Raw genomic sequence first — 17,009 nt, forward strand, 5'->3', positions numbered from 1 at the left:
ATTAGCGACAATCACTGTGTCACTACTCACCCGGAAATGTGGAGGCTGGGCTCCCGGCCCGGGGTGTGGAAGAGAGTGTGGTGGCGGGAGGTCTGGGGCGCAAAAGGAGCAGTGAGGATTTTTGGGTGCTCCTATCTGCTGCTGGAAATAAAAGCTTGACTCTAACCTTCGTTCTGTATTCAGAGTCTTGTCTGCATGGTTGTTTTCATTAACCATGACTCTAGGCTAAAGGGTCAGGGGCTGCTACTGGTGTCAGAAGGGATTTTATATTGTAGCAGAGGGACAGCAAGAAATGTCAGCGTTGCCTTTGGGGTAGGAAGATCCTGGAGGTAAGCTTTTAGTGTGTACAACTTTCATTTGTCTCTTTTTTAAAAAAAGATTTTATTTATTCATTTTTAGAGAAAGGGTAAGAGGAGACGAGAGGGAGAGAAATATCAGTGTAATTGCTTCTCGCAAGCCTTATACTGGGGACCTGGCCTGCAACCCAGGCATGTGCCCTGGACTGGGAATGGAACTGGTGACTCTTTGGTTCATTGCCTGAGTGCAATCCACCGAGTCACACCAGCCAGAACTGTCCCTGTTTTAAATGATAAAGCTAATGAAACCTCTTGGACAAGAAAAACCCTTGCCCTACCTTGCCCCAGATGATGCTTGGTTTAAACATCATCTCTCACAGTGACAGCAGCGCTAGGGAGTGCCATGTGGACCACTCTACTAACTTACTCTCATTTCATGTCCTTTGAAATGCTTCCTAAAAATGCTTCTCAAACCTTAATCTTCATACCAATCACCTGGGGACCTTGGGTGGGGCCTGGGAACTACATTTAACAAGCTCTCAAGTCATGCTAATGCTACTCTGGTCTATGAACTTTTGTTTTCTGTAGCAAAGATTTAAATTTCATTCATCACTGGGAGGACTGCTGAACCATGCCCAGCCTCATTTGACTTTCCTAAAAACCCTCTTAGATGGTTTTTAGATCATTCTTTCTCAAGTGATAAGCACAGAATTTTTCTAAAAAGGATTTTATTGTCCTACTTGCCTCATTAAATAAGCCATGTGCTCTATTATGTTTTAAAAAATTTTTTTAGAGAGGGGGAGAGGGAGGGAAACTTCAATGTGTGGTTGCCTCTCATGCTCACTCCACCGGAGACCCTGCCCGCAGCAGCCCAGGTATGTGCCCAAGACTGGGAATTGAACCCTTTGATTCGCAGGCCAGCACTCAACCACTGAGCCACACCAGCCAGTTATTTTTATTAGTACTAATGGTAATTTTTGGGAGGTGAAATCCCCCCCCCCCCAACTCGAACATAAGCAGCTCTCGTCCAGTCCTCAGTGGTTGCTCAAGCTCAAGCATGCACCAGAATCACCTGGAGAGCTTGTTAAATGTCACTGGGTCCAACCTTTTTAATTAAGTAGGTCTAGGGTGGAGCCCAAGAATGTGCATAATTTTTTAATTTTTTTTTTTAGATGGGAAGGGAGGGCGAGGCATCAATTGGTTGCCTCTCATGTGCCCCGAACTGGGGACCTGGCTGGCAACCCAGGCATGTGCAATGACTGGGAATTGAACTCATGACATTTTGGTTTGCAGGCCAGTGTTCAATCCACCGAGCCACACCAGCCAAGGCCCAACAATGTGCATTTCTAATGAGTTTCCAGAGGATGTTGGTGCTTTTGGGCCAGGAACCACAGCTGAACTATGGCTCTTGGAATAATTGGATGGAAGACAGGTAAAAGGTGGTAGATCAATCTCCTTTATTTACTACCAGTTATCTTTTTATAATTAAACTTTTTATTTTAGAGGAAACATCAATTTGTTGTTTCATTTATTTATGCATTCATTGGTTGATTCTTCTGCGTGCCCTGACCAGGGATCAAACCTGCAACCTTGGCCCATTGGGATGACGCTCCAACTAACTTAGCTACCTGACCAGGGCCAATATTACTATTTTTTGAAGTACAGGGTAAACTATGATTTGGTGAAATGTTTCTTGGACAGCTCCAGTTTACACCTATAATCTCAAAAGTTAGTGCTGTAACTACCTATACGTGAATAGTTGAAATCCTCACATCCAGGCCAATTCAATTAAGTCAACACTTCTAGGAATGATTTATGAATCAGTACTTTTAAAGCCCTGCAGGTGGTTCCGTTGCTCAGCCAAAGTGAGAACCACTGAAAACAACCCCCAAATAATGTGCCCAGGCCTTAGGCCTGGCAGGAAGTGGAGAACAGTAGCAGCCTCTAGCTGATAGCCTCCCCCACCCCCCATTTAGCCTCATGTGCCCTTCAAATATCAGGACCATGTTAAAGAAAGCATCCCTGACTGTGGGAAACGGTTAACTTGTTTTGATGAGATGATGTTACCCCTATGTAATCTCCCTCTTTGCCTATCTTCAGCCAGTAGTTAGATCAAAATATTATGTCAGTAGATGTTTGACAGCATGTCTGCTTTTAAGATTAGATTAAAAACCAGTTACCTGAATGTTGAAATAAACCTCATTATCAGCAAAGAGCTGGGCTTTTGCTACTGAAGGGCATATAATTAGAACCATGATACTGAATGTGATGCTCACCCTGAGAGGGGAAAGCCTTTACAAGAAGAGAACTTGATTATAAAAAATCTTCCTCTTTAATCAAGGCTTTTAACATGAAACAGGTTTCTTGAATAAAATGGAAAGTTTCCAATACATTGAAACATAAATCACCACACATACAACACCCGGCAGGAAAAAAACAACACAGCAAGTTTACACAATCCCTGTAACAGCCATGGTCTTATTCTCAGATGCTTCCTCTGTCTGCCAAGTGCGTTCTGCTGGACACAGAGCTCCTCGGTTCTGGGGTCGTGCTCAGCAGAGGTGGCAAAGCCCAAAGAGCGCTCCTGTGGCTGGGATGTGGTGCTGCTGGCTCTGCTCAAGGAGCAAAGCAGTCACCAGCACATCAAACAGTGTATTTTAAATATCGTTTAAATGTCAAAGTGAGAAACAAGAAGGCAACACAATAATGGTATCAGCAATGTTAGCGAGTGAGGACAGCTGTGTTAAGCTTGAGGCTGAAAGGTGGTTCCTCAGCTTCATTTCTTTGGCTTCTTGGGCAGTGGCCGCCGGAACAGCAAGATGTGAGGCTCTGAAAGAGTGAGTGAAACCTAAGAGACAAACTCACGCCATTCTGTGCACAATCTATAGGGTACCATACTCCCATTTTCCAGCTGTCACTCACTCAGATCTTAATAACTAAATTAAGATTTAAGCAAACACTAAAGCAGAACCCATATGCCTGACTTATCTGCCAAGTATAGAATTGTTAATGAGTTCTTTTGCCATGTTTGTGAAGCAAGGGTTGAAGTGGGGAGTGGCAGGGGGCTTTATTAGTTTTGCCTGACAGCCTGGTGTCTCATCAGGAATTATACTTTCTTTGGCTTATTTGGTCTTTAAAGTTTTTTAGAGAGGGGGGCAGGGAGGGAGAAAGAAAAGAGAGGGAGAGAAATATCCATGTGTGAGAGATATATGTCAGTTGCCTCTTGCACACCCCTCACCAACCAGGGACCTTGCCTGTACCCCAGGCATGTGCCCTAACTGTGAATCAAACCAGTGATCTTTTTGGTTTGCAGGCTGGCACTCAATCCACTGAGCCACACCAGCCAGGGCTTCTTGGCTTATTTGGAACACATCCAAGAATTCTATTTCTGATGGGGAAAGAAGCAGGGGCCATAACCTTTCCCAGGATATACATGGCCTTAAAAAGAGAGTACCCTCTGAGTAAATTAGATATTAAAGGAAGTTTTTCAGTGACAGTTTGTCGCTGAACTTTCCAGATATTTTGCATTACTCTTATTTTTGGCCACTCCAGTTTTTTAGATGACTGGTGGGGTACAAACAAACAAACTAACAAACGGTAAACCACTCTTGCCTTCACCTTATTTCTTTGGGTTGTACAATCTATCACTCCCTCAGTGAAGCAGCCCTACATGGTTATTTCAGCCATTGCACTGACCTGGTTCATGGATCATGTAATGGACCCATCCCTGACTCTGCTGAACACCCAGATTCCTCCATTCAGATTCAGACATCAAATGGGTTTTAGGGACCAGCTTGGCTATGTCCTTGGGCAACATGACATGCCTGTAATGGAAACATGGGAAGAAAGGGCATTTGTGTTACTAGTGGGTATGGTTTGTTCGACAAGTACAAAAGCCAACGAGTATAAAAGCCTGAATACAAAGCTGAGACACAAAAGAAAAGAGAAACCAGTTTCTGTCAGCAGCAAGTTTATATCATCTTATTCTGGGGTAGAGGCAGCTAGAAATCAAGGCCAACATATGTAGATCCTCAAGGAAGTAAATTTAAAAGTACAAATTAATGAATAATTCAAGTGAATGGGCACTAAATTCCAGGCACTGTTGATACATTGCCTCTGCCCTCCCGGAGCTTAGTCTTCTAGTTGATTCTCCCAACTTCTAGTTGATTCTCCTGAAGCACACATGGTGTTAATAATTAAAGGTGATTTTACACAGGACTGGTAAGGGAGAGATGTGATTTTTATGGAGAAGAAAGGTCTCTTACGAGGTGCTGTGTAGAAAAGCCATCACAAAGGATGAAATAATGTCAATGTCTTAGCCTTTAAATCTATTCTCAATTTCATTTTCCTAATTCTGAAGGGATGTGCTATGAGACTTCCTTTGGGAAACTCCATGCTTTCCTAACCAAGTCTCCTTTCATGGCCAGGAAATTACTTCTCTGCTTTGAACTGGGCTAACCTAGATAGATAGACTTCATCATGCTCAATGAAATCATACCAGTAACATGATTTTTTTCTAAACAGAAATGTAATTCCAGTTTAAATATCTAAAAATAACTTAAATTCTAACAAGTCCCCAGCACAAATACCCCTGGCTTCAATACCTAATTAGACAAAAAACAACATAAAAAACCCCCATAAAAACCCAAAGATTTTCTTAAACCTAAATATCACTGCCAAATCTTAGAGGATTAAACTAGTGACTTCCTCCCTAGCCCTGCAATGTGTTATAAGCACATAGTTTTAGTTAGCTGGTTCAGTTGTAGAGGAAAACGGCCGAGGGATCGAAAGTTAACTGGGTCCAAGCAGAACCTGGGGTCTTTTCCGGCGGACGCGACATAAAGATGATTAATGCATTTGTCAGCACACAATGAATTCTCCATAGTGCCCAGAGCCCTGTACTAAGCTGGAGAAGAAACACAAGCAAGATTCCACTTTATGGTCTTCAATCAAGTAGACAGGAAACAAACATGGAAGTTGTCTTAAGTGTTACACTTAATACAATTAGTGGAATGCCAACATTTGTAGAATCCCTTGTCTTCCCTAATTCTCCAATCTAGAATTATGAATTTAGGATTTATCAAATGTAGACTCCGTAGGGATGCCTTTCTTCACAATCCTTGGCAAGTACTAAGTGCTCCCATCACAACCGGTATATATCTATCTCTGCCATACCAATTATTACCTTCTTTCTTAAGTCTGTCACTATTTCCACAGATTTTTTTTTTTAGGTTTGTTGAAAGCGGGGACCATGCTGACCCTTGCACTTTAGTAGAACACCTGAAACCTATAAGCACTCCATAATTGGTTTCCTAAATAAATCCCCTTCAGACATTTGAAGGGTATCCATTAGATCCACGTTAAGTCTTTTCTCAATGCTCCTGGCCAGTTTTATTATTGTACTTTCCAGTTCCTCGAAACCTTCTTCCTAAAACAAGCAGACAACCACGCCCCTTTTCCCTGAGTTAAGGAGCGACACTCAGGCTCTCCAACTCCCCTTGCATCTAAGACGAGAGGAACATTCGAGCTCCGCCCCTGCCCTTTTCCAGTTGCTTCTGTGACTCCATGGTGTTGCTGTGATAGTCTCAAGGTGGCAAGTCAACCTGCTCAATAATTTTAGAAAGATTCAGGGACCCCAAGTGTAAAGGTGGTCAGCAGGCTTAACACCCTGATCATTCCCCGAGAGGGCTTGCTCCAAATTCGCTATTATACTTTTACAATCGCTTACTAGTACTCCTCGCGCATGCGATCTACGCTCACAACGATCACCAGTCCCGTTAACCTGCTGCGCATGCGCTGAGTCTGTCTCCTTAGTCTTAGTGACTAACTCCTCGTGCCCTCACTTGTCAAAGCTTACGACCTCCTCATGGCCCCCGCGCCGGCACTAACCGGTACTCGAACTCTTCGTCGTCGTATTTGTCCGAATAGTAAATTTGTTTGTGCGACATGACCGCTCCGCCCGAAGACCGTCAGCCCCGCGCCACCAACCTCCAAACAACTCCCAGCAGCACGCGCTCCCACCCTCTTTGGCCTCACTTTCAAACGCACCGCCCGCGCTTCCTATTGGCCCTTTCGGCCTAAGGCGGGACAACTCCACCTTCCAGTCGCCTATTGGCTTAAATTTGCTCCTCGTCAAGTCCTTATTGGAGGGCACTTTTTACGTTTCTCAAGAACCGTCTTGGGTGAGAAATGGGCCTCTCACTGGCTAGCGCGAGTTATCGCACTGCCATTGGCTGACTCCGGAAAGTGGGACGGATGTAGGAGGGATGGTGAGGTAGAGGGTCAGGGGTTAGCAAGGCCGGAAGTGAGTGCAATAAAGTTCCTCCAGGGAGGCCTGCCCGGGGAGAAAGTTGGAGCAGCGACCCAAGGAGGCAGTGGCGTGATCCAGAACCAAATCAGCCCGCGGTGCGGTGCAGAGACTCCATGAGGCCCTGGTAAGTTGAGACTGTTTTCCTCCTGAGGTGACCCACTCTTTCGCCCCGGAACCCCTCTCCCGGGACCCTACTTCCGGCCTTCATTTATAAGTCCCGCCCCCTGAGACCCCCTCCCCGGAAGTCCCACCTTCCAGCTTCAGGGGGCTCCCTGAACCCCGACTTGTTTTTTGTTTATTGTCCCTGACCCCACCTTGTAGCCAGCTTTCCTGGAAGTCCCACCCCTAGACATGCTTCCAAACCCTAGTACAAGAAATTCCACGCTAGTCTTTCCAATTCCCTGAAACTCCCGCCTCAGCGCTACGATTCTCTGCCTATCAGAAAGCCTACCTCCCAAAAGGACTAAACTCTGCCCCTCAAAAAAATTACAGTATTCGAATTCTTGAAGCCACACCTTCCTAGGGGCTCCGCCCCTCTTGAAGTACCGCCCCCTCTTTAATCCACGTCGGATTTTCCCGAAGCCTTGCCTCCTATAAACCTCCAAAACAGCGGTCCTAGGGGATTACCCTCCCTAAGGAGGTTTATCTTTGTGGTACCCAGGTCTTTACCTCAGGAGCTTTGCCTTCAGCCCCATAAACTCCATCTGCTCACATTTTCCTGTCTGTTTGCTCTTTTGGGCGTTGGGCTGTTTTCCTGAGCTTCCCGTACTCCGTCAAATGGGAAGTCAGAATTCCCATCTCTGAGTTTGAGGAGTGAGAGATTAGAGACATCCCTTTTCCTTTTCCTTTTCCGTACACCCTTCCAAGGGGGGCTATTTGAAGGAAGCTGGACTTGGGGTTTGGCACGAGGGGGGGAGAGACACTTGCTCATAGATTTCTGGTGCCACTCCCTGAGTTTTCCTTCGCAGGATCGACCCACCCCAGAAATAGCTATAATGTTTCATATGTATACCAGGGGATTTGGTGTGTGACAGGAGCAAAAGTTTTTTACTACCAGAAAATAGTGACTTGGGTGGGTGTAGAGGACAGTTACTCTTTTTGCTTTTTGTTTGTTTGTTTTAAGGAGTTGCTCAGCCTTCACCACTCCTCTGGCTCTTACCCTCCCCCTAACCAGAGTTTTTGTCTGGATATTCCTTTCTGGAAACATTCCTGAGGCTTTCGACATTTCCTGCTACTTCCCTCAGTTCTTGCTGCCTCCTCCCTGCTGGTCTGAGAAGGCAGAGGGCACATGCAGCTTCTCCCCCGCACCCAGTCAGTCACCCCCACTGCCAGTAGGCCAAGCTCCTCTCCCTCTATGCAGAATGAGCCCTATTTCTTCCTCTTTCTTTTCTTACAAATGCTCACACCTGTTGGTCATTCCCTACCTTTCGATGCAGTAGGCTCCTACAGAACACCCATCTGTAAAGATGAAGACATCCCAGTGTGTGTTGGCGGGTGTCGAGAGTGTGAGGTTATGACTGAGCCCTCTCCTTATGCTCTCTATGCTTGAGCACTGAGCCTTAGGAAATGGCGTGAGAGAATTCGTGAGTGGTGGGTGAAATGACAAAGCTCTCCTCTGATGAGGACTGAGGGGAAGTGAGAGCTTAGCATAATATCCAACAGATTTTGAGTGCTGGTATTGTTTATCACTGTAATCAAGTGGTTATTTGCATCTTTTTATCTTCTGAAGTAATTTACAAATAGGTAATTCCAAGGTGAGTTTCAGGAGTATATGTATTTTCCTACTTCCTTTTTGGTTACTTTCCAACTTCCTCTGTGGCTTTCTCAAGCAGAGCTGTGGCAGGAAGCTGTGGGTGGAAGGAATGGGTTTGGGATGGTTTCCCTGTGTCCAGCCTAAGCCCATCTCCTGGCACCCCCCTTCTCCTCTACTTTGCACAGATTTGTCTTCTGCCCTCTCCATCCCTTCATGGTCTCCTACCTGTTTCACCCTCCCACCTCCTCCAACCAGATTTCACCCCTCCTGTGAGAGGAACTGTGTTCCCCAGTGGACACATGCATCCTCACCAGTCACCACTGCAAAAGGAGGGGAATGGCATACCTGGCAGGTCTGGGGGGCAGACCCTGGTGTCATTGCTCTGCTCCTACTTCTACCCTTGACAGCTGGTTTTGCAAACTAGGCCTGTGAAAAAGGGGGTAGAAGAGTGCTTGTCTGTGGGCCACTGTTCCTTGGCGTGGTAGGTGCCATGCACAGAGAAAAAAGCTCCACCAGCCTGCCTTCTCCTCTCCAGCTCCTTTCCCTGATGCACCACCCAGGTTGGACTTTATCCCCTTACCTCATCAGCTGTGCCCTCGTTGGCCCCTCTCTTCATCCAGCAGGATCACTTCCTTCCTTTCCCCATTTCTTTAGCTTCTGTGCACTGCTGTGGAAGCAGAGGTTGCTAATGGCCCGGGCTCCCTGGGGCTACCACCCCTGTGTGTGGTACTAGTGGTGGTGGTGGGGTGGCCTGGGCTGGAAGATAGGGGGAATTTGAGTGTTTAACCAGAACAGGAAGGAAAATGCTGAGCTCGGGGATCCGTTCCCTTTTCTACTCCCCAGCTGCCTCTGTTTCCTCCCTCATTCCTCCCCTACCCTCCCTCAGCTTCCTGCTCCATTTGGCCTGCCCTTGTCCGGTTTGGATTGAGCCAGATCTCCTCTTATCCTGCTCCTTTCCTTCTCACTCTTCCATCCTTCCGTCCCACCCCCACTTTATGTCTCCCCAGATACTAGTTTGTTTGCGGGTGGGGTGGGGTGGATAGCTCTACCTCTGTAAGAGTTCTAGGTTGAGGCAGTGGTGGGGGCTCAGCCCCTCGGAGCCTGTGAGTCAGCACTGTCTTTGGGATTGGTCTTTCCCCTAACTCCCCGCCTCAGGGGAGGAGCCAGGCAGCTGTAGGTCCAGCCTGTTCTTCTCTCAGCCAGAGAAGAGGCCCCAGGCTGGGCGGGGATGGGGATTGAAACTGCCTGGGTCTGAGCTGGGGACGCCAGAGGAGTTGGAGACACTCGTCCCTCTTCCTTCCCAGGACCCTTGAGATCCCTGGACCATAAAGAGCTAATCAAGCTAAGGGCCTGGGGATGCCCCCTGCCTGGCCCCCTTGCCCTGACTGGCAGGGGGGCCAGGCTGGGCAGCAGCCTCCCTCTCACTCCAGCCATGGATCTCCTGCCCCCCAAGCCCAAGTACAATCCACTTCGGAATGAGTCTCTGTCATCGCTCGAAGAGGGGGCTTCGGGGTCCACCCCACCGGAGGAACTGCCTTCCCCATCAGCCTCTTCCCTGGGGCCCATCCTGCCACCTCTGCCTGGCGACGATAGTCCCACTACCCTGTGCTCCTTCTTCCCCCGGATGAGCAACCTGAAGCTGGCCAACCCGGCCGGGGGGCGCCCGGGGCCAAAAGGGGAGCCAGGCAGGGCTGTGGAGGATGGGGAGGGGACTATAGGGGCAGCCATGCCAGACTCAGGCCCCCTGCCCCTCCTCCAGGACATGAACAAGCTGAGTGGAGGCGGCGGGCGCAGGACTCGGGTGGAAGGGGGCCAGCTGGGGGGCGAGGAGTGGACCCGCCACGGGAGCTTTGTCAATAAGCCCACGAGGGGCTGGCTGCATCCTAACGACAAAGTCATGGGACCTGGGGTTTCCTACTTGGTTCGGGTGAGTGAACATCCTCCCTCCCTCTGGTTCCTCTGCTTGCTGTAGCTTTGCTGGGGTCTCTTTTTCCCTGCTCTCCCCCAGCAACTCCCTTGGTTTCAGTGTCCTTTTCCCTAAATCTGTCCTGCTTTTCTGATTCTGTGGCCCCTTCCAGCTCTGCCTGGGCCCCCTTTCCTTCTTGTGACTCCCCTACCCCACCCCCACCGTGCCATGCCTAGCACAATGCCCAGCCCATGGGAGGCCCTTAGTAAGTATTGGAATGAGCGGCTCTTGATTGTTTCTCCAGTCTCCTCCCCCTTTCTAGAGATGTCACTTTATCCCACCCAATGACTGTCACTCCTCCAAATTCTCTTCCCAGATGCATGAGGTCCCCTCAGCTTGCTCTTTCCTTCCCTACTCATTCCTTGTTGTCTTGCATGTTGTGGGCTGTGCGGAACTTCATCTTTACTTCTCCTAGGGACCATGTAGAGAAAAGTCCTAGGACCCTTTGGGGAGGGGCTGTGGGGAGGTGGCTGACGCATGATCTCCCGTCCCTCCCCTCAGTACATGGGCTGTGTGGAGGTCCTGCAGTCAATGCGTGCCCTAGACTTCAACACCCGAACTCAAGTCACCAGGTCAGTGCGGAGGGTGCAGAATGTGGGCATTCTGGAGCTCATGAGGGGAGGAGGGGCGGGTCAGCTGCTGGTGACACTAGTGGTGGCTTGTCTTTGGGTGGTAAAGGGGATGGAGAGAAAGTTAGGGGAGTGAGGATGAGTCTTGAGTGAAAAGAGGCAACTCCGGACTGGATCCTTCTTACTCCTCCAGCCTTGGGAGTTGTGCGGGGAGGTGGCAGAGGCAGCTGGTGGCTGAGGAGAAAACAGGGGTAGATGGAAGGTTTCTGCTGCCTTCGGGAAGGGAATGGGACATTTGGTAGCTGGAAGGGGGTGGGGCCAGTCTGTTGAGGCCCTAACCCAATCAGCCAGGAAGCGGCTTCTCGGTGTCATCAAATATTAAAGGCCCTTAATTCAATCCACCACGACAAAGAGCCTGGAGTGCCCCTGGAGCCTGGCTTGGCCTTCCCCTCCCCCAGCCTCATGGCAGCTCCAGCTGATTGAGAGGATTGAGAGGCAGGCTCTGGGTCTGACGACCCCTCTTTCCCCAGGGAGGCCATCAGTCTGGTGTGTGAGGCTGTGCCAGGTGCTAAGGGGGCTACAAGAAGGAGAAAGGTACCTGGGGTCGATGGGGCTAGGGATGCTTCTGGGAGATGTGGAGGGGCAGGGCAAAGGCAAGTGTGGGACATGGGGGAGAAGGCCAAAAGGCAGGAGTGTGGGGGTTTCTGGGTGTTGGGAATCTCCAGCCTCTGAGACCCTTGGGCACTTCCTTAGCCCTGTAGCCGCCCACTCAGTTCCATTCTGGGGAGGAGTAACCTGAAATTTGCTGGAATGCCAATCACTCTCACCGTCTCCACCAGCAGCCTCAACCTCATGGCCGCAGACTGCAAACAGGTTGGTGGAGCTGGGCAGGGGGACCAGAAACACTGATGGGAGGGCTTAAGCGGGGACCTGGCCTTGAGGGCGAGAAACTAGGAGCAGCAGGATAGTAGGGTAGGAGGAGATTAGGAGGACATGAATCAAGAAGCCAGAAGGATGGGACTGAGTCTCCAGGGTTCTGGGCTAGGGGTGGGGGTGCTCAGGTGAGTCCTGAGGCTGCCTGACACTTATCATTCCCTTCCTTCTCCATCTCCTGCCCTAACCTTCAGATCATTGCCAACCACCATATGCAGTCTATCTCATTTGCATCCGGCGGGGATCCGGTGAGTTGGGGAGCAGAGCAAAGGTGGTGGGAGAAGAGTAAGAGACAGGGATTGGGAAGACATTGGCCAGAGAAGTGGGCATACTAGGATGGAGGTGATACCTGAAAAGGACTGCGATTTAGGGGTTAGGAGTGACGTGGAGCTATCAAATTTAGCTAATTGACCTCTTCTGACTCTGTTCACCCCAGGACACCGCTGAGTATGTCGCCTATGTTGCCAAAGACCCGGTGAATCAGAGAGGTGAGGCGTGGTGGGGAGCACTGGGTAGGGCCGGCTGTCTGTGAGGCAGGTGAGCAGTGCACCAGAAGCTAAGCAGGGGCTCTGGCTGAGGAGGACGAGTTCTTGTTTGCACCTCCTCCCAGCAACCCCACCTCACAGCTCACTGACAGCCTCTGCTGTGCCCTCAGCCTGCCACATCCTGGAGTGTCCCGAAGGGCTTGCTCAGGACGTCATCAGCACCATTGGCCAGGCCTTTGAGTTACGATTCAAACAATACCTCAGGAACCCACCCAAGCTGGTCACCCCCCACGACAGGTGAGTGGTAGAAGAGGGAGGGGGAGTTACTGGACCCCAGACCAGAACTAGGAAAGTACGTCTGCTATTCCCACACTTGAGCTCAGAATGGTTCAGGGAAGGAAATAACCTGTGTGCCCCTGCTTCCCACTTCCTGCTATTCTTAAGTTTCCGGTGGCTATCAGGAAATTATTTTGGAGGCCCGGGTTGCTGCAGGGCCAGCTCTCCCCTCACTTGCCTGTGGTGGAGCTGTAGTCTGGGACCTGGCTGGACTGGCTTTTCATTCCCTACTGCCTTGTATCTGGCCTGTCCCTCTTTCTTGCCCATTCTCCACCCCTAGTTCTTTGATTTTCCTTCCCCTAGAAGTCATTGAAAGTTTGAGTGAGGGAGGATGGCTCTTTCCTGAGATCCCTACCTTTCCTCAGGCCAGTAGGTGTTGAGTATTGACGGGAGGTTAAAGTGATCTGGAGCAGCCCCTCCCTGTGGTTTAGCGTCTCCCCTCCTGGAGGAGGCTGCGCACAGTAATCAAGATTTGACTTTCAAGTCAAATCTGAATTTACATTTCAGCTGAACCACCTTTGTTGTGAGACCTGGGGCAAATGTTTTCACCTGTGTTCCTCATTCTCATCTATAAAACTGGGGAAGGAAGTACTGCCTACCATATAGGGGTGAGAGAGGATGAAATGATTATATAAAACACCTAGCCTAGGGCCTGCCTGAAGGGAATCCCAGTAGTGGCAACCATTGTTCTGTTCTCCTCCCTCCCACATTCTTCACTTCCTCCTGTTCCTCACAGGATGGCTGGCTTTGATGGCTCAGCCTGGGATGAGGAGGAGGAAGAGCCACCTGACCATCAGTACTATAATGACTTCCCAGGGAAGGAACCCCCTCTTGGGGGGGTGGTGGACATGAGGCTTCGGGAAGGAGCCCCCCCAGGGCCTGCTCGACCCACTCTGCCCAGTACCCAGACCCCCAGCCACCTGGGAGCTACACTGGTAAGTTGCTTGTATAGAGGTGGGTTGGGCCCAGGATAGGAGTGGTCTCACCTTATTTTTGTCACTTTCAGCCTGTGGGGCAGCCTGTGGGGCCAGACCCAGAAGTCCATAAGCAGATGCCACCTCTGCCACCCTGCCCAGGTATGGAGGGAGCTTACTGGGACAGAACTGGGGGTGCAGGAGGCAGGGCTGGGGCCATTGAAAACCTCCCTTTCCTCAGCAGGCAGAGAGCTCTTTGATGATCCTTCCTACGTCAACGTCCAGAACCTGGACAAGGTCCGACAAGCAGGGGGTGGGACTGGACCCCCCAACCTTGCTGTCAATGGCAGTGCGCCTCGAGACCTCTTTGACATGAGTGAGTGCTTTTTTTCCCATTCTGCATCTCCATCTGCCTACTTTCCTTCTGCTCCTTCCTTCCTGGTCTCACCTCCCTGAAGGTTCTGGGTCCTGAGCATGTGTTGTCCCAGCCGCCTCTCCTAGTCTAGTCCTTTCTCTGCACCCCTAGAGCCCTTCGAAGATGCCCTTCGGGTGCCTCCACCTCCCCAGTCAGTGGCCATGGCTGAGCAGCTCCGAGGGGAGCCCTGGTTCCACGGAAAGCTGAGCCGGCGGGAGGCTGAAGCCCTGCTGCAGCTCAACGGGGACTTCCTGGTGCGGGAAAGCACGACTACACCTGGCCAGTATGTGCTCACTGGCTTGCAGAGCGGGCAGCCCAAGCACCTGCTACTGGTGGACCCTGAGGGTGTGGTGAGTGTGGCAGGGGTACAGGTGGAGGTGGCACAAAGGGAGGCGCAGTACCCTCTTGTGCAGCCCTGTTCCTGCCCTTATTGCTCCTTAGATTTTCCCAGCTGGGCACCTCGATATGGGCTTTTCCTGCTCTCAAGGTGCCTGGCATCCCCCATCCATTGGCTTAGGGTTCCTTTCCTTCTCACGTTCCTGAGCTGGAGCTGTGTTCTCTTTAGTCCTGGCCAGTCCTCAAATCCCCAGACTATGCCTAGGAGAGCGAAAAGGTGCTTATCTTACCTGAGCCCCTTTCTTGATAAATGAGGTAACCATCCTGGAGAGGTTGTGCTCAGTGTCAGATGGTTACATTGGACATCCCAAGTTTCCTCTTATAAGGGAGCCATGGACCCCCTCCCTTCTCCAGCCTCAGGGCTCGGGCCAGTGTCCTGCTCTTACTTGCATTGCCCCACTGTGTCTCATAACTCTGCTCTCTCTCCTGCAGCAATCTTGGCCTCCTTTCCATTCTTTCTGTACTGCATATTGTCCCCTGAGATTTGCCACCTTCCTCTAAGGGAGGAGTAGATACCCTTCACAACTTTTCCTGTCCCCTTGGCCTGTTCTCAGTTCGTGACCTTCCCATTCCCACGGCCTCCTGCCCCTGGCATCTTTTTCTCCTTTCCCAGTCTTCTTGAATACTGTAGCTTCTTCCTCTGGCTTCTGGGCTGAGTCTTACTTGACTCTCCATCAGAATCGACCCTCTCCCTTCCCACTTCCCAGGTTCGGACAAAAGATCACCGCTTCGAGAGTGTCAGTCACCTCATCAGTTACCACATGGACAATCACTTGCCCATCATCTCTGCGGGCAGCGAACTGTGTCTACAGCAACCTGTGGAGCGAAAATTGTGATCTGTCCCAGGTGCTTTTCAGAAGACACCCTTCAGCCCCTTCCACTGTTCCTCTCAGGGCCTCACTCTGGAGTGTCCTGTGGGCTTGGCCTCGTGCAGGAGCTGGGGCGGTGTGGACACTGGGTTTGGTGCCCAGCTCAGGGAGAAAGTATGAGTCAGGAGCCTGGGGGAGAATCCTACTTGTCCCCAAACCTCACCAAAGTATTAACCTAGAGTGGCCCCCTTCCCAGGGCCTTTCCTGTGCCAACCCGATACCCTCTTCCTCAGGAAGGTGGGTGCTCAAGGCCCGGGCAGTGTGCCTCGGTGGGAAGTGGCCTGTGGTGTTAGGCAGTCACCCTTCCAGGAACAGGGAGCAAATCACATTTGTGGTCCACCCCTGGGCTCAGGGTACTCCAGCCCATCTCAACAGCTCTCCCTTCCCAGTGTTGAAACTTTGTGCCTTTGACCATCTCCTAGTTAAGATACTGTATTTTATGCAGAGTTCTCGGGCCCCTGAGGTCAAGGATAGGGGTGCTGACACCTTGGCTTCTGGGACCTGTCCTCTCCTTGTTCAGCACCCTCTCCTCTGGGGAGAACAGAGGCCCCAGGTGGCAGCTGTTCCCTCTCCCTGGGCATATGCCACCTTTACAGATTTCCTCAGAGCCCCCCTCCCAGCTGGGGGGAGATGGACTCCTTCTTTGTTCAGTGCCTCCTGGCGGAGCTCCTGACTCCAGGGGTCTGTATATACATGCCCCTCATCCCTAGCCCTTCCGTGTTGCATGCGTGTTGTGTTCTACCGCCAAAGTGTCGCCCTTCCTCCTGGGTCCTGCACCCTGCCGCCCTGTGCTAGGGCGGTGGGGGTGTGACAGAATTGGGGCCTCCCGGACTGTTAGCTCTCCCAGATGGATTTGGTGGAGGCAGGACTGGGCGCCGAGACTCAAAAGCAGTAGACAATCCCCAAGTACTGCCTACAGATTTGTAACTGCATTTATTTTTTATTTTATGCATATATTTTAGGGTTGTATATATACTTTCCTAATTTGTTCCCCACGGCTTATTCTTGAGCACAAAATGATGGTAATAGATTACGTTTATACATTCACCTCTTCGACTTCAAAGCCCTTTCACAACAGTTGGCTTTTCTCTCACCCCTGCCTGGGAGGCAGCGGGCCCCTGGGAGGCAGCGGGCCGGGTCGTTCTCTTTTCTGTGAGCCCCAGGTCAGAAGTCCGCTGTGGGGCGGACAGGGCGGGAAGCACTTGGGCCCCTTACCGAATGGCGGGCAGGGGGCAGTCCGGCCGACCGTCAGTTTCACCGTTTCTCTGGTGGGCTGAGGGCGGGGAACCTAAAACCCGCAGTTACCCAGTCGAGTCTGGAGCAGCCACAATGACGTGGAAGCCGGCCGGGCCCCGTCTCTAGGGGAGACTGTACTGAATCCGCCTCCTTTTTGTTGTTTGGATGATTTCACGGGTCTCACTTATACCAAAGGGAAAGAAATCTTCATTAAAATACATTTCTTACACCTCAGCCTCTCAGTCACTGTCGCTATCTATTGTTCGCTCTGGGCCCTTCGTGGTGGAGAGTTGGGGTGGTGGGATCCGCCTGGCTTAGCTCGAGCTGTTGGCCGCGTGACCACAGGGGTGCGCCGGGAGGGTGCGACAGGGTAGCACCGTTGGGACCACCGTCCGGAGCACTTTTGTGTTCCCAATGGGGACTGAGGTCTGAGCGGCCTGGCCTCACGGCCACACTCCCCTGTGCCGTGGCACCTCCGGCCCTGGATGGTACGATCCAGCCGAGGGCGGGGGCGCCCACTGCCGCCTGTTC

General features: G+C 50.9%; 2 protein-coding genes and 1 long non-coding RNA gene across 6 annotated transcripts; 1 reads left to right on the forward strand and 2 right to left on the reverse strand.

Annotated features, from left to right (window-relative positions):
* Positions 1-2,609: 2,609 nt before the first annotated feature.
* CKS1B (CDC28 protein kinase regulatory subunit 1B) lies at positions 2,610-6,500 on the reverse strand. The gene is made up of 3 exons (XM_037162402.2): positions 6,186-6,500; positions 3,993-4,120; positions 2,610-3,125 (listed from the first exon to the last, which is right to left on the reverse strand). The coding sequence occupies exons 1-3, from the start codon at positions 6,242-6,244 to the stop codon at positions 3,073-3,075; spliced, it is 240 nt and encodes a 79-aa protein (XP_037018297.1). The 5' UTR covers positions 6,245-6,500; the 3' UTR covers positions 2,610-3,072.
* A 111-nt stretch (positions 6,501-6,611) lies between these two features.
* Positions 6,612-16,712, forward strand: SHC1 (SHC adaptor protein 1). 3 transcript variants are annotated; one of them, XM_037162399.2, is made up of 13 exons: positions 6,612-6,730; positions 9,664-10,286; positions 10,827-10,897; positions 11,425-11,488; positions 11,648-11,767; positions 12,022-12,075; positions 12,264-12,315; positions 12,483-12,609; positions 13,385-13,583; positions 13,655-13,724; positions 13,804-13,938; positions 14,089-14,327; positions 15,081-16,712. In XM_037162399.2, exons 2-13 carry the CDS (start codon positions 9,792-9,794, stop codon positions 15,207-15,209), a joined length of 1,755 nt encoding a protein of 584 aa, XP_037018294.1. In that variant the 5' UTR covers positions 6,612-6,730; positions 9,664-9,791; the 3' UTR covers positions 15,210-16,712. The 3 variants fall into 3 exon arrangements, with proteins under 3 accessions (XP_037018294.1, XP_053522218.1, XP_037018295.1); XM_053666243.1 differs by having other exon boundaries at positions 6,616-6,730; positions 10,119-10,286; XM_037162400.2 differs by lacking the exon at positions 6,612-6,730 and having other exon boundaries at positions 9,350-10,286; positions 13,807-13,938.
* Positions 8,036-9,463, reverse strand: LOC119061765 (uncharacterized). 2 transcript variants are annotated; one of them, XR_008391809.1, is made up of 4 exons: positions 9,409-9,463; positions 8,940-9,115; positions 8,705-8,785; positions 8,036-8,453 (listed from the first exon to the last, which is right to left on the reverse strand). It is a non-coding gene; the product is annotated as an uncharacterized LOC119061765 (long non-coding RNA). The 2 variants fall into 2 exon arrangements; XR_005084851.2 differs by lacking the exon at positions 9,409-9,463 and having other exon boundaries at positions 8,940-9,351.
* Positions 16,713-17,009: the final 297 nt, after the last annotated feature.

The sequence above is a fragment of the Artibeus jamaicensis genome, unplaced genomic scaffold (genome assembly GCF_021234435.1).
Source record: "Artibeus jamaicensis isolate MK-2021 breed Jamaican fruit bat unplaced genomic scaffold, CSHL_Jam_final contig_447, whole genome shotgun sequence".
NCBI lineage: Eukaryota > Metazoa > Chordata > Mammalia > Chiroptera > Phyllostomidae > Artibeus > Artibeus jamaicensis.